This window comes from Mustelus asterias, chromosome 20 (assembly GCF_964213995.1).
Source record: "Mustelus asterias chromosome 20, sMusAst1.hap1.1, whole genome shotgun sequence".
NCBI classification, from domain to species: Eukaryota; Metazoa; Chordata; class Chondrichthyes; order Carcharhiniformes; family Triakidae; genus Mustelus; species Mustelus asterias.
The window spans coordinates 57,183,561-57,200,478 of record NC_135820.1 but is presented as its reverse complement, the minus strand read 5'-3'; the positions used below and the strand labels follow the sequence as shown (position 1 = coordinate 57,200,478).

Here is a 16,918-nt window from a genome sequence, read left to right as displayed (position 1 = left end):
ATTCAGCAATAACCTGCTTGCTGGCTCTCAGTTTATGTTCCATCAGTGTCCATTTCTGATCTCATTAGAACTTAGATCCAAACATGGACAACAAAGCTGAATTCAAGAGGTGAGAGTGACTGCCTTGACATCAAGACAGCATTTGACTGACTATAGCGTTAAAGAACCCTAGCAAAACTGGAGTCAATGGGTGCCTGCCGTGGTTTGAGTCATACCTGAGGATGGTTGTTGTTGGAGGTCCATTATCTCAGTCCTGGGACTCAGTGCAGGAGTTTGTCAGGGTAGTTTCCTAAGGCCCACCATCTTCAGTTGTTTCACCAATAACCTTCCCTCCATCATGCGGTCAGAAGTGGGGATGTTGATGGATGTTCGGCACTATCCACAACTTAATTGGTAGTAACTTGTATGAGGAAACTACTGATAGCCATCCATTACAGCTAATGATGGTATATATTTGTGGAATTTTCTTCTTAGCACAGGTAACCAGTAAATAAAGGGCTTTAAATATATCGAGCTGTTAGTCTCAACATACAAGAAATAATACTGACTTCCCAGAGATGAATATCTATAACATTTGTGTGGTGGCACCTGAGCCAGGTTGAGTAGCAGTCCTCTGCTGTTCAGTAGACCAGGATGAGTGAAGCATTTCGTGTCATTACACAGCAAGACTTGGACAAGATTTATGTCAGGGCTGATCAATGGTAAATAACATTAACATCACACATGTGCCAGGCAATAACTACAATAAGAGGGAATCCAACCATTTAATGGTATTGCCATCACTAAATCCCCCATTATTAACATCCTTGGTTGTGGTGTTCCCATGCATCTGCTGCACTTGTTCTTCTAGGTGCCAGAGGTCAAAGCTTTCAGAGGTGCTGTTATAAGAGCCTTGGTTGGTTGCTGCAATGCATCTTGTAGATGGTACATACTGCTGCTACTGTGTCTCGGTGACGGAGGGAGTGAATTTTTAAGGTGGTTGCTCACGTGCCAATCGAGAGGCTGCTTTGTCCCAGATGGTGTTGAGCTTCAAGTGTTGTTGGAGCTGCACTCATCCAGGCAAGTGGAACATTTTCCATCACTTGTGCCTTGTAGATGGTGAAGAGTCTTTGAAGAATCAGAAGATGAATTACTCTCCACAGAATTACGACCGTGGACCTACTTTGTATGTGGCTGTTCCAGTTCAGTTCAGTTCCTGGTAAATGGTAGTTCAAATCAAGACACCTCTTAAGCATAAAACAACTGGTTAAAGCGAAGAGCAGGAATCATGTGGAAAAGGAACAGTAATCTTGACATACTGATTCAACCTCATCCTCTCCAATTCTGGTGAGTTTAGAAACACATGTTTTAACTTTTTTTACAATAACCTACAAATTAGAGCAATGCGTAGAGTACTGCTTTGAGACTGATTTATGTCAAGAAACTAGAATTTTTTTTAAAAACAGGGTCCCCATTAAGATATTTGTAAATATAAGTAAAAGACAAGAAGCGTCATCAGATTAGCAATATTATTTATTTAAATTTTAACAAATTCTCTTATCTGTGCTTGTAAAACATCAATAAATCTCAAAAATTATAGTAAGGACATTTTTTGTTTCCATATATTTGTTGAGTTATTTTTCATCTTGTTGGTAAGCCTCGATATATTTAAAGCCCTTTATTTACTGGTTACCTGTGCTAAGAAGAAAATTCCACAAATATATACCATCATTAGCTGTAATGGATGGCTATCAGTAGTTTCCTCATACAAGTTACTACCAATTAAGTTGTGCAGCATATTAAACTATCAATCATTAAGAAAAATTAAGGGGCAGAATTTAATTTGTCTTATACATTTGTTCTAGAGTCAGATTGGCAATATAACTCACACGGATATCTTGGTTCCCTTTCAACAAGAATTCGCACTTACCTGGCTATCATCTCATGAAAGCATTTTCTGCTGTTCAGATCATTTATTAGATTGGCTTTGAGCTATTGGAGCTTTGTTGTTATTGTGCCATCACCATTGAATTCAGAATTTTAATTTGCATGTCTAAAGGCTCAAAACGAGATGGAAAATAACATATCATTGCAGTCACATGACCATATGAAGTTGGGACAGAGTGATTTTGTGACAACTGGTGGAACCATAGCAGCAACACTGGTGTTTTTTTAAATGCAGGACTGCACTCATTACATTTTTAAACATTCTCTTTCATGCCTTCTCTGAAGCAATGTGAATAGTTGTGTAATATAAAGATAAAGTAAGATCCCTTTATTTTCAATGCAAATGAGCTCAAACAGATCTGTTCTGAAATTATTGGAGTAAGAGCAGTGTTGTTTTCTGATCTCATTTTTATGTGGCTGGTACCTGACACATGTAAGGGTTTTATGCAAAACTGTTCTCCCTGCACTAGGTTTATTTACTAATGCTTACAAAAACATAAAATCAATATCATTATTTAAGCCATCGCTAGAGTTTTGCACAGGTTAATCTGAAGCTGTTAATATTCAGTTCTTTAGTGCTTCTTGCATTTTATTAGGCAACAGGAAATCAGTAGTAAAATAAACCTGAGTTTAATTCTTTTCTCTTGGTGATGACCCTGTACCTTCAGTAGACAATTTGATGCCTGTATACAAAAATTGTTTTTTTTTCTGCAACGTATAGTTAAATATCTAGGATTCTGAAGATGTGCTGGATGGCCTCGGAAACAATGACTTGTATATAGAAGAGTTCAGGAACCTTGGATAAGAGTCTCTGTGCATTAAGGTATAAATCTGAAGCTGTGCATCGTCAAATGTTTGAGTTGATGGTTCCGCCATTTTCTTGTTAATGACATCACGGACCCGTGAATCGAGGCTAACCTGGATATGAAACAAAGTATATCTGAATAAATTCAAATGATATATACTTCATCTATTTAATTTCAAACAAACATTAATGCTTCTCAATGTTGTACTCTTATTATCTACATTTGCTGCAAGTTTAATGACATTTTCACCTTAATCCCCAAATTCATCCTGTGCATCATTTTAATCGTTTCTGCAAGTCTGGTGAAGACTGATTTATAAATCTGATTATATTGAATCATATTAAATATAGCTTCTTCCTCTACTAGCCATGGTGACTTGCGGCACGGTGGCACAAGCAGTGGTTAGCACTGCTGCCTCACAGCGCCAGGGACCAGGGTTCAATTCTGGCCTCGCGGGGTTGCGCGTTCTCCCCGTGCCTGCATGGATTTCTTTGGGGTGCTCCAGTTTCTTTCCACAGTCCAAACATGTGCGGGTTACGCTGATCGGCCATGCTAAATTGTCCATTAGTGTCAGGGGGATTAGCAGGGTAAATACGTTGGGGTTATGGGGATAGGGCCAGGTGGGGTGGTTGGTGGTGGGCTTGATGGGCCAAATGGCCTCATTCTGCACTGTAGGAATTCTATGAATTACTAATCTAGCACCATAGCCACTATTCTACATTGCCATCAACTGCAGGGGCCTAGATGTTGGGCGTGGATAGCTCTATAACTTACATAATGTATTGGTACCTTCATCACCTCCAGAATATAATTGGCTATCTGGTCATTTTTGATTAGCCTGGTGATTTCTTCTACAGGTACCACATTATTAGTGACCATCATTCATAGCTGCTGCTGGTTCTCTTTATATTCTAAATATTGTTGTAATATATATAAGAACTGAAATGTTGAGAAGCAAGAAAATGTAGTTGTTGTTGGCCCTTGTGGATACACTGGCTACATCTGCAATTGTGGCTGTGATCATAGCAATGGCTGGGGTTCTTTCTGCATTGAATGAAAATGGCTTAAAGAAGCCAAAATGTTGAGAAGGATATCAGTCTTGTTTTTTTCTCATTTTCTTCCTTTTCTTTACGTTCAGGAGGACAACTTCTGATTGCTGAAATTCAGATTCAAATGCTTAACGCAATATGAAAATGTTCCACGTAGGAATGGAGTATGAGGATATTTAGGTGCTCATGTATAAACTGCATTGATCAGATCTTCTCTTTCAGACTTAACTGGGCTCTATTGAAATATCATTTTGTTACTAGAGTGATCAGTGTGACGTACCAAATTTAATTGAAATGGACAGAAAACGTGTTGATTAAATAGTTTTATGTCCCACTTAGAACAGCTCAAAAACAATATACAGGTTCCAAAAGGGAATATGCTGGGTAGTCTTGTGTCACAATGTCTTGTTGCAAGGTGGGCAGATTTTAGGTTGGACCCTGTATCTGGCGCACCCTTTCTGGCCCCTTTGGAAATGTCAGTACTTCTGGAGCTAGTTCCCAGTTGTGAGCGGGAATATTACAATCCAAAGAAAATTGGGGAAATATACAATGCGTTTCCATCATTTATGTCCTAAGCAATGGTGGATGACTGAAGAAGGGGGATATTCTAAAATTGGTAACTTGAGTTAATTTAGGGTGATAATTATTTAATTCTTAAATCGATAATATTTATTGATGTGGTAGTCAATTTCCAATGAGTCTGCGCAGGAGTGAAAACCAGTGCACTGCTCAGCTCAACTCAGGATAGAGAACAAGGTGAAGATAGGGGAGAGACGAATGGGAGGGGAAAATGGAAGAGGGGCGAGTGAGAATAGAATGAGAAAATGGGAGGGGAAGAAAGAGAGGGAGAATGAGAAGGGAGAGGTAGAAGAACAGAAGAGCGGACTCACTGTCTCATGGACCCCTGAGGAGATTTTTCTTCTCCCTTATTGACCCAGGTATTTTGGAAGGGGGATGGGGGGAGGGGGCAGATTGTCTCTTCTAGGTAGTTACATACATATAGGGAGATTAGTCTAGTCATGATATTTCAGGTATCATGGACATAGAGCAGGCTTGATAAACCAGCCAATTGTCTCCTGGCTCTTAGTTGTGTGTGTTTGCAAGTAACCCCTTGAATTCAATAAAAAATATCTGGAATTAAGAATCTACTGATGACCATGAAACCATTGTCGATTGTCAGAAAAACCCATCTGGTTCACTAATGTCCTTTAGGGAAGGAAATCTGCCATCCTTACCTGGTCTCGCCTACGTGTGACTCCAGAGCCACAGCAAAGTGGTTGACTTTCAACATCCCATGGTCAACTAAGGATGGGCAATAAATGCTGGCCAGCCAGTGATGCCCATGTCCCTCGAACGAATAAAATAATACCTCCTAGCATAGGACCCTCTTCTCCTGATTCCACTCCTGATAACCTTTGCCATGTAAAGGGATGTGAAGAGGTTTTACCGTTTAGGCAAGTGGGAAACTCTGAAGACAGTGTGATCCAAATGGGTAGGTTTTTCTTTTTGTTGTATGTGCACGTGTGTGTGTGTGTGTGTGTGTGTGCGCACGTGGGGGATGGTTTGATTTGGTGAGGCTTGATCCTCACCAAATTTAAGATAGGAGGCAAGCAAATCATCTGGAATTTTGGTCCCAAATATAGTTTATACAAAGGAAAATGTTAGTATTTGCAACCACTGCTGCTGCTAGCACTAAAACCAGAAGGCCCTTACATCTTGTATTCTCCAAATCTCACCAAAGTAACTATAAGGAAACTAAAAACAGCGTGTTGTGAAGGGGCTGCAGGTTGTCATCAACTGTCCTGCCCAAAGAGGCTAAAAACAATTAGCCTGTTGTCTGTAATTGCTGAAGCAAAATTCATGCTTTACTACTACAGAGTCCATCAGAATAGGTGTCCTAATACTGCAGTTTTTCAATTTTTAAAAACTGAAATGCAAAAGAATATCAACTTAGTTTTGCAGAGTAACGCTATTTTGACCAACATCAGTTGTCAAACCATCACAGCAAAGTATTTGTGCCTCTTTGGAATAGTCAGCACCCGTTGTGAAAACAGCCACAGGGATGGGAAAAAAAAAGCACTGTCATCAAATACTATGACTCCTTTTTTTTCAGCTGCAGACATTTAAGGTAAAACTAAGACACAAGTCTGCTCGGAGTGGTCGAGGCCTAAAGTAGAAAAAATATCCTGCGAAGAATTAAGCAAAAGAAAAGGCAGTGAAGTGGACAGAAAATAAACATTGAAGAGGGAGAAAGATGATAAAGCTGAAAATGATCCGTGCCATATTGATGGATAAAGCAATAGTGCATTCAAATGACATTCCTTTGTCTGTTACTTAGTAAAAGCAATAATTCATTTATTTTAAATGGTTGCATCCCTTTCCTAAGATGTGCAGGTTAGGTGGATTGGCCGTGCTAAATTGCCCCTTCGTGTCAGGGGTACTAGCTAAGGTAAGTGCACGGAGTTATGGGGATAGGGCCTGGTTGGGATTGTGGTCGGTGCAGATTTGCTGGGCTGAATAGTCTCCTTCTGCATTGCAGGGATTCTATGATTTCCTAACATAGCAAACAGTGGAATTTCATATCAACGTGCTAGTCATTCACCTGCTAGAAGCAGCAACGAAGATCCACATGTTTGTGTTCATTAAAAACTAGCAGGTTTTTGTCAATGATCTCTAAGTTAATTTGATAAAACAATTAGCAGCCCCTTAATTCATCATTCATCCTCTGTCAGCCCCTGTTGCTACTTGAGAGTGTTTCTGCAGATTTTCAATCCAAGATGCACCACTGGTTCATCTGAAACCGCTTTACTAATAACATCGCCAAACAGAGCTTTAGGTTTAAGAATAAAGTTTACCTCTTTCGGAGAAAGTATTGAAATAAAGTCTTCATATATCATCCGTGCTTTCTCTTCAATAACACTTTTGTTTGCTTCATTTTTGAGATCCTCACATGCTAGCCAAAATAGCATATTTTCTTCACTGTATTCAGTTCGTAAGAATTCTCTGAAGATATTTCTGCCTGCAGGTGTTTTCATTAGCTTGTCAAAGGATTCGGCCCATGAATACACTTCTTCTGCTGTTGGTGTTGTGCTGTGTGTGGCATAATTTGGGAAAACAATATGAGTGCAAACACAACAATAATTTTATTCATAAACTGCTTTACTGGACTGGTTCCAGATTGTATTACTATCCTGGTCCAATTAATTCACAACAGCAGAGATTCACATGTTTGTGTTTATTGAGAATGAGCATGTTTTTGCTATTGTTGACTTATGCTGGAATACAAAATATAGGTTGGCCGTGGAAAGAATCTGAATAATTATGATTTATTTCTTTTAACATTTTAGTTTGTAACTTGTCTCTACTATTTGTACACCAAATATTGAATTTCCTTGCCATTTTGAGGTATATCCACTAACACCCTCTAAAGTCTATTTATATAACTTCACATCCATGCCAATGATTTGGGAGTTCTATGGATTTATGTGAAGAACTTATGACCTATGCCAGAAATATCAGTGCAACATCTCATCTCATCTCATTTTGGTGTCAGTGAGATTTCTGGACATTGATAGCAAATTTCTTTGCAACTTTCTAACACGTTTTACTGAGAACTGCACCAGAGTTACCAAAGTGTTATGGAACGTGGCTTTTACATTTGGCAAATTAACCCAATGGGAAATATGGATGTAGGTTTCTGTCGGCACTGTTAGTGGAGAAATTGGTGTAAATTTCTAAACAATTTCTGCTTAATTAAAGCCATTTCAGACTAATCCATAGGAATTATGCTGCTCTTTAGAATGAGAATTCATCTGGTTGCTTTGTACAACAACCATGCAATAACATTTATGAAACATTCATTGTTAATATATTTTAGGAGAACAAGCTTACAATATTTCTAATATTCCTGGAGGGATATTATTACAGATGTACTGGTCATATCACTCCACATAGTAACCACATAAATGCCTACCCTCCATATTTATTGTGCTGTTATGCTTGCCAAAAATTTTAGAAAATAAAATTATTTACACATTTCTTGAATATTCTGAGTTGTCTTTTATTACCACTGGACATTTCAAATGTAAACCAACTAATCACAGTACCCTATGAGTGAGGGCAGTAAGGTGGCACAGTGGTTAGCACTGCTGCCTCACAGCGCCAGGGACCCGGATTCAATTCCCGGCTTGGGTCACTGTCTGTGTGGAGTTTGCATGTTCTCCCCACGTCTGCGTGGGTTTTCTCCGGGTGCTCTGGTTTCCTCCCACAGTCCAAAAGATGTGCTTGTTAGGTGCATTAGCTATGCTAAATTCTCCCTCAGTATACCCGAACAGGTGCAGGGGTGTGGCGACTAGGGGATTTTCACAGTAACTTCATTGCAGTGTTAATGTAAGTCTACTTGTGACTAATAAATAAACTTTACTTTTAAAAATAAGCAAATTATGTAAAGGTTGATGTTATAGGTGTTTTATTACCTTAATGGATGTCTGGGCTCTCAGTGAAGAATACATAATGCGGCTTTACTGAGGGCCCAGTAATCCATTATCCCTTTGAAACACCTGAGCCCCAGAGAAAATATTGCTTTATTTGCAGCTCTGGTGATCAATGCTGTTTATTTACACAAGATTAAGTGGTTTTAAGTGTTTGCAGTTTCAGCTATTGATACATTAAATGGTCTAGATGATTGACACTTTTAATGGGCGATAGCAAAAAAGATTTTTTTAAGAAAGTGGAAAGTTATCAATGAATGACTTTTCAATGTTGTTATTTAAACACATTCTACTGTTATTACAGGGTTCATGGATTCTAAACAGTATTGTGAGTAAATGGGCATTAGTTTTAATATGATGTATATGCTGATAAAATGTATGATAGTTAAATGGATTTCTGTTAAATTGTCGTTTGACTTCTGATCACTTTTTTACATGGAATAATGAATTGCTGGAAATGTGTTATTAATGACCTGATAGCCATTGCTTGTTTTGAAGCTGGTAAATATATTGAAAAGCTCAGTGCATGTTACAATGTGAATTGGATATCAGTGCCCAAACTGGCACTGAATGTAAATGAAGCATGACTCCCTCCTCCAAGGAGTTTAATTTGTGTTTACATTTTTAACTATAAAGTTGTGCAATGTGAAACCACTTTAACTGAAGTGAACTTTTAATGATCCAGTTTTGCCCAACTGTTGTTTTATATAATGCACAGAACATCTTTGTTTCAAAGGAATTAATTTTATGTGAGAGTTGAGCATAGAATTTGTTCTTTCTAGTTTTATCGTCCTTGGGATATTTTCCAACAATTTATAACACCAATATTTCAATGGTTTGTTGTCACAAGATACAGCGGAACGTCAATCTTGTGCACTCCCATTTTATGAGTTCTCGTTTCTAACAAAGGATTTTCACAGCTATTGGGAAACAAGTAGAAATTGGGATTGCCAAGATCTTTTGTCTCTCATTACTCTGCTCCTGCCAGAAAAATCAGATGATGTTGAATGCTTATCAGCTGAGTTGAGGCTTGTAGCTCCTACAAACTCTTGGATCATGGCTCCAGCCACTGGACCTGTCAAGGCTCCAAACATTAGAATCAATATAGAGCCTATTTGTTGGTATTTTTTGCCATTGAGAAACTCTCTCTAATTCAACGTGTATTCTATGCATCACTACGACAGCATGTTATTGATTTTAAAGCTGGAAGTTCCTTAGCACAGACCTTATCGACATTGCAGGAGTGTGCACTGTCTTTCATGCTCACTTCCGTGGTTACTGTCAGTGTACTTTGAGTTAGCTCTCTATTGTAGTCCAACAGCCTGAGTGAGAAATGGGAGCATAGGGGAGTTCTGAATCAACTATTGCAATGCAAGCTGATCTTGCCTGCAGAAACAGGATGATGAATGAGAATAATGCTGGAAAAGATTTATGGTATGAAGCATTATCCATAGATTTCCACAGCTCACCTACGCTATGGTTGCCAGGTCTGCTCAACTGTCAGTGTGATGCTTGGCACATTTGTCAATAAGCAGTTAGCAATTGCTACATGAGTAGATGTTTCAAGAATTATTACATTAGTTCTTATTGTCGGCGGTTTGGGTTTAATCATGTGCATTTAAAATACACTACAGTTTCTCATTAAATGCATTACTGATGTCTGATTCAAGCCTCAATGATGGTGAATCCATATACTCGTTAGATTAAACAAATGAGATAAGCTTAATTAGTGTGATATGCTTGTAACTACGAGCTATTAACCAATGGCATTTTAAAATTAAGACCAAAACCTAGAAATGATGCTCAGTGCGTTTACGATGTCCTGTTATTATTATACTATGTTAACAGAGGCATTAACCCATTTCTTAAAAAGGACTAATTCCTGTGTTGAATTAGAAAATGAAAGGAATGCCACTCAATTTAATTAAGCAATTGAGGCTATCTCGTTGAATGTTTTTAAGGCAATGAATGATAGGTAGATTTTTGAACAGTAAAGGAATTGAAGGTTATAGTGAGCGGGCGGATAGGTGGAGCTGAGTCCACAAAAAGATCAGCCGTGATCGTATTGAATGGCTGAGCAGGCTCAAGGGACCCGATGGCCTACTCCTGTCTCTAGTTCTTATGTTCTTGATTGCAACAGGATCATCTGTTCATTTAGCCAACTGTAATTTCTAATTTTAAAGTTCTTCCAAATGCACTTCCTGATCTCATTTTGCTTTAATTCTGTATTGTTATTTTTAAATGTATGTAGACCTGCAGTGATGTTCTGGGGTTGAGATGATTGATCTCCAACCACCACAACAATCTCCCTTGTGCTAAATATAGCTCCAACCTTTGGAAAGCTTCCCCCTTATTCCCACTGACTTTAAATTTTTTTTAGGTTTCCTTGAAGTCACATTTGACCAATTGCTGTCTTGATCAATCTCACCTCCTCCCTGGAATTTGTTCTTTTGTCCATGTTGGGATCAGGGCTGAAATGAAATCAGGAGCTGAGAGCCCTGGCAGAACCTAAGCACCGGTGAGCAGGCTGTTACTGAGTGCATCTTGATAACACTGCCGACAACACTTCCCTTAACGGAGAGTAGACTGATGGGATAGTAATTGGCCGGATTGGTCCTAGGATTGGATTTGTCTTGATTTTTGTGGGCAGGGCAAAACTGAGCAATTTTCCACATTGTGGGGTAGATGGCTGTGTTGTAGCTGTACTGGAAGAGTTTGGCTAAGTGCACAGAGAATGATTCAGAGCACATTGACTGCCACATGACTCTTGTGGCAGGTTGGATACGATTGGACAGAATCTGAACATCCCCTGCCAGGAGGTTGCGTGAATAGCTCTATTGTTTCCTGGCAGCAAGGTACAGATGCACAAAGGACTAGGGTGCCCCTCAAATGCAGAGTCCACCTCTTCCCTCTCAGTTTCACCCTTCGCTATTCCTCAGCAGTGCTTCAAACTGCACATCATCATTTTCTGAAAATAGTTTGAATTGTTTTCACATTGTTCTTGTTTACTGCTATAAAGATGGTTTGGAACATTTTACTGTTTTAAAATTGTGTAATATTTGAACAAATTTACATTGAAGGTGTTCCAGGGTTTTTTTTTCACTCTTCATAAAACTAACCATTACTTTTCAATTGACTGCCTCAATACAGGCGAGGTGGATTGGCCATGCTAAATTGTTCCTTAGCATCAGGGAGATTAGCAGGGTAATACTGCTAATGTTCACTAGATTGATTCCAGAGATGAGGGGTTTGTCGTATTAAGAGAGATTGAACAGTTTAGACCTATACTCTCTGGAATTTAGAAGAATGAGGGGAGATCAAATTGAGGTATACAAGATGATAAAACATATGGATAAAGTAGACGTGGAGCGGATGCTTCCTTTTGTGGGGCATTCTGGGACAAGAGGTCATAGTCTTAGGATATAGGGTAGCAAATTTAAAACACAGTTGAGGAGAAACTACTTCTTCCAAAGGATTGTGAATCTGTGGAATTCGCTACCCCAAAGTGTGGTGGATGCTGGGACAGTGAGTAAATTTAAGGAGGAGTTAGACAGATTTTTAATTGGTAATGGGTTGAAGGGTTGTGGGGAGAAAGCAGGAAAATGGGGATGAGGAGCACATCAGCCATGATTGAATGGCTGAGCAGACTCGATGGGCCGAATGGCCTAATTCTGCTCCTATATCCTTTGAACTTATAATTCATGGTGTTATGGGGCTAGGGCCTGGGTGGGATTATTGTCGGTACAGGCTCGATGGGCCAAATGGCCTCTTTCTGCACTGTAGGGATTCTACAATTGTATGATTCAGCATTACCACTGTTGTTGCTTAGTTCACAGACAGCGCTCAAGGTATGTTCCTTGTAGAACAGTTACTGCTGTTAGCATTTCTATCTAAAGAATTGCCACAGAAAATGTATTAAATATTTATTTTGTTAAAATGCATGCCACTTCTTGTTGCTTGTTCCTGATGAGAGCTTATGGCTGTTTTGTTTTCATTTGCTGAAGTTGGTTAGCTGTTCCACTGATTGAAGTTCAATTGCTTCTTGTTTCAGTCTTGCCTGTCCTTTATTGCCTTCACAACACCTGATTCCACAGAGAAATTGTTTCCGTCTTCCTGCTCCATTCTGCGAGTGGAACTCAGCGGAGGACAGTGGGGAGGGCTGGGGGAGTTTGTGTTGTCCACATTCCCCAACCACTAGCTGCTGTCTCCTCCAGGAAGATACCTTGTTGGTGAGATGGAATGGTGTCATCAATCATAGCCCGGTGCCCAGGATACATTCACCTCCTTATCCCTGTGCTGAATACGATAGAGCGACAGAGGATAAAGGACATTGCGAGTGTTTCCACAATTTGCTGCATTAACACTAGGATCCTCAGTTGGGCAAAATAGGGAATGAGCACAAAACTAGACTTCCAAAAGTGAGAATGTTTTAAACAATTTTGAGGGCAATTGCTTGACTGCTTTAAAGGCAACTTTGTTGAGCTCCCAAGAAGAGTCAGGTGAAAGCAATAAATCACATTAGCATCAGGTGACCAATGCATTTCCAGTCTTGAGTAGCTTGATTAATAGTGAATAATTATATAATTGAAACAAATTGACCACCTCCATTGACTGCCACGACAGATTGAGTGACCAGAACGACAGCTTTGAGCCTTTTAACAGAACAGTGCAAATGTTCCAACTGGTAATAGCGCAACACACTCTTGCTGGAACCTTCACAGGTTAATAACGGTGCACAGTGTTAATCTCTAATTACTAAAGCATGCATTTCCAGCAAATTCAGACCCAATACTTACAACAGGATTCAGTACAAAAGCAGTGAATACATTGATATTCCTCCAAGGTGTATATATATATATATATATATAAAGTCCTTTCATCCTCCAGAGTAATAATCGAAACTTACCTTGCCTCACAATTCTGTATGGGTTCCAATTTGACATCGTAAGATATTCTTCGATTTCGATCGTCATCATCTCTCCTAACGAGAAAACTGGAAGTTAGTATGTGAAATTTGAAAAACAAATGTTCGTCACGCTATGGTAGCACCTGGCAAAGATGTTGGGTTTACAATATGCTGCTTGCTTCTCAGGCAGTTTACATTGCCGATTTGGTTTTAATACATTTCTGTGTCCCCCACCAAAACAAAATCGAAACGTACATCAGTTTCACAAATGTAAATATAGATGAAAGGTCATTTCTACTGTTAAGGACCAGATCAGAAACTTCAGGGTATATTATAAAGTTAGGCTAGATCCTAACTTTTACATTTGATTTTGGCATTAGGGTGAGCATGAGGTGTTTTACTCCAGGGGGTATGATTGAAGTGACCCATGAAGAAGCTTTCATCAAAACAAACCAAGAACATGGTTAGAATATAACAACATAATTAGCATAACTTTTAACAATTTAAATACTTAAACATGACAAAGTATAACTCTTAACAGCTAGCTATCTCTGTTGTTCCAATTCAGCAGTATTCCCCCATAGACAGAAATCCCTACTGTAGAACCAGTTAGAACAGAAAGCAAAGATGCTTACACGATGCTAGATTTCTGGTTTTCTAACACTTCTGGACAGAGATCCAGATAGCAGTTTTCAGAGAAGGATATATCCTCGAAACAGCAAAACTTCAGAGCAGTAAACCTAGTCTCTGGAGCTCCCAGTACCCAGATTCAGAGACAGAAAGGGATCCCTCTCTCTCTCTCTCCGCAGCTTCCAAAGCAGCAACTCTCTGAGAACGATCCACTCTCATACAGCTCAATCTCTGAGAAAGAAACTTATCTCCTGGAAAATTTCAGTCTCCAATGTCAACGAGGGGAAAAGAAAAGGTCTCCAGGGTGAGGTACATGGTCAGCCAGTGCCCTAGCTAGACCATTGGCATGGCCAGTTTGCCTGGCAGTGGCAATCTGTGCCAGGGACCAGTGCCAGGAATAGACCCTAGGGGGAGCCTCACATGTGGGGAGTCATCGATTTGTGGTGGGGCAGAGCAGACACAAGAGAGTAATGGGGATGCCAATGATGATTGGGAGGAAAGGGGTGAAGCTGGCGATGATGGAGGGGGCAGGCGATACTGGTGATGATCACAAGTGGGGGGAGGGGAAGCCAGTGATGATCGTAGTGTTGGGGAGAACGTTACCGGCAATGATCGAGGGAAGGGGTTGATGGGGATGCCAGAGATGATCGAGTTGGGGGGAGGGGGGATATCGAGTTGGGGGCGAGGGGACGCCCTTTAAGAATGGTGCCCCGATCTCAGGGGAGCCGGTTCCTGGCTCTAAGAGTCCGCGCCTCATCAGAGTGACGACGCAAACAATGCAAACTCTTTTTTTTGGCAGTTAAAGGAACAAGATCTGGAGAGAAAACTGGCCAGTGGAGCTGGAGAGTTCCACCTAGTTTTCTCATCAAAACTGACACTGCCAAATTCTTGTAAGACTGCCCAGAGAGTAGGGTTATTGAGCAGACACACTAAATTGGCACGAGGTGATCAGTAGTATCCTACAAAGATCTCTGTTGGGGCTTTAACCATTTATTAACAGCTTAGATGGTAACATTAAAAAGCCACATATTCAAGCTTGACAATGAAGATAGCTGGCACTGTAAGCACTAGACAGAAGCATAACATTACAAAGCAAAATTAATAAATTTAACTGAAAGGGGAAAACTGTGACATATGGATTTCAAAGTGACAAAATGTCTTTGGACCCAGACTTTCTAATTGGTGGAAAGGTAGAAAAAATTGAGAGATTTGTGGGTCCAGGTATATAACTCATTAAAATGTCATGAACAGGTATAGAAAATAATTAAACAGTTTAATGGAATTCTGGCCAATACACCTAGAGTTCTAGAATACAAGACGGTAGAAATCAATACAAGGCCTTAGTTAAACCACACCTCGAGTAGTGTGAACAGTTCTGAGCAGCAGACCGCAGGAACAGATATACTGACCTTGGAAAGAGTACAGTAGATATTTACCAGAGTGATACCTGGGGACAACAGTTAAGGTATGAGCAGCGATTATGCAAACTAAGGTTGTATTCCCTGGAATTGAGAAGGTTAAAGGATGACATGATCAAAGTTCACACAATATTAAGGGGAAGAGATAGAATAGAGAAAAACTATTTTAGCTGGATAGGGATTCTGGAGCTGGAGGGGTACAGTGTAAAAAATTGAGCCAGACCTTTCAGGAGTGAAATTAGGAAACACTTCCACATTCCACAGAAATGGCTAAAGTTTGGATGTTGTTCATCTTAAATTTGACATTGATACACCAAAGCTATTAAGGGATTATGGGGCAAAGGTGGGTATATGAAATTGAGTAGCAGATCAGCCATGATCTCATAGCATTACAGAACAATCATGGGGGGCTAAATGGTATAGAATCCCCATCCAGCTAAAATAGTTTATCCTATCTCTTTCCTTAATATTGTGAAAATTTCGATCAAGTCACCCTTTAACCTTCTAAATTCCAGGCAATACAACCCTAGCTTGTGTAATAAATGGTAAACTCTTACCAGGCAAGACTGTTGTAACTCGAACAATTAACTGAGGGGCTTCCATCACTGCCTCTTTCAAAAATCAAAGCTTTCATATATACACTTTTCCCCAGGGATCAACTTTATTGCTCTGAGCCAATGAACTATACTGAGGGGGGGGGGGGGGGGGGGGGGGTTTACTTTAATTGTGTATGCCTCCTACTATTGCTCTCCTTCCACCAAGAGTGCTGTGTGCTCTTTCCTCCTGCTCCTCCTGATCTTGCTCCTCGAAAAATGGAATTCCAATAAGCAAACCTCCCGAGGAACAGATGCAATGCCAGAATTTAACAGTAGCAAGTGCAAGCACTATCAAATCTTTTAAGTTCAAGACCTCACAAGGTTCTGAAAAATTTGTTACTCCAAAAGCTCGCTATGCTTTATCTGGGAGCACAGTGAGAAGTCTCACAATACCAGGTTAAAGTTCAACAGGTTTATTTGGAATCACGAGCTTTTGGAGCCCTGCTCCTTCATCAGGTCTCACCTGATGAAGGAGCAGCGCTCCGAAAGCTCATGATTCCAAATAAACCTGTTGGACTTTAACCTGGTGTTGTGAGACTTCTTACTGTGCCCACCCCAGTCCAACACCGGCATCTCCGCATCATGGCTACTTGAGAGCAGATGATGGTAAGTTAAATAACATTTGAATTGATTGTCTCGACACTTGTTCTGCCTGAGATTGGTAGATGGGAGCAGGGTATGGTGCTCAAGTGACTAGACTGGAAAGTGGTATTTGAGACTTTATGTAACCTGATTTTTATTTATTTATGAGATTCCCATCTGTTTCAGTTAGGAGCTCTGGCCACCAATGCAAATGTCCCCAGATTTTCTCATCCTTTCCTAATAACTCAGTTGAAATTTTCTTTGTGAAACCTGTTTTTCCTCTCTCTATGCTTTATAATATTGTAACAGTGTACACAGGTTATCCATTCACTGCTTCTGGCTGGACCACATGAAGCATTTTTGGTTCCTGCTCGCTATTAAAACTTTGGCCCATCTCCATGCTGTTCCTCAGTAATATTGTCCGAAAACATTGCAGCACTGCTGCCTCACAGCACCAGTGACCTGGGTTCGATTCCTGGCTTGGGTCACTGTCTGTGCGAAGTCTGCATGATCTC

At 40.0% G+C, this 16,918-nt stretch overlaps 1 protein-coding gene across 2 annotated transcripts in view; it reads right to left on the bottom strand.

Annotated features, from left to right (window-relative positions):
* Window positions 1-1,396: 1,396 nt before the first annotated feature.
* Window positions 1,397-16,918, bottom strand: part of LOC144508317 (regulator of G-protein signaling 20-like) — a 114,376-nt gene continuing 98,854 nt past the window's right edge. Inside the window, exons 3-5 of one of the 2 annotated variants that reach the window (XM_078236142.1) lie at window positions 13,178-13,252; window positions 6,637-6,871; window positions 1,397-2,844 (exon numbers count right to left, since the gene is read on the bottom strand). In XM_078236142.1, the coding sequence (XP_078092268.1) occupies window positions 2,656-2,844; window positions 6,637-6,871; window positions 13,178-13,252 (499 nt within the window). In that variant the 3' untranslated portion in view covers window positions 1,397-2,655. The remainder of the gene's footprint in view (window positions 2,845-6,636; window positions 6,872-13,177; window positions 13,253-16,918) is intronic. The other variant, XM_078236143.1, reaches the window with a different exon arrangement.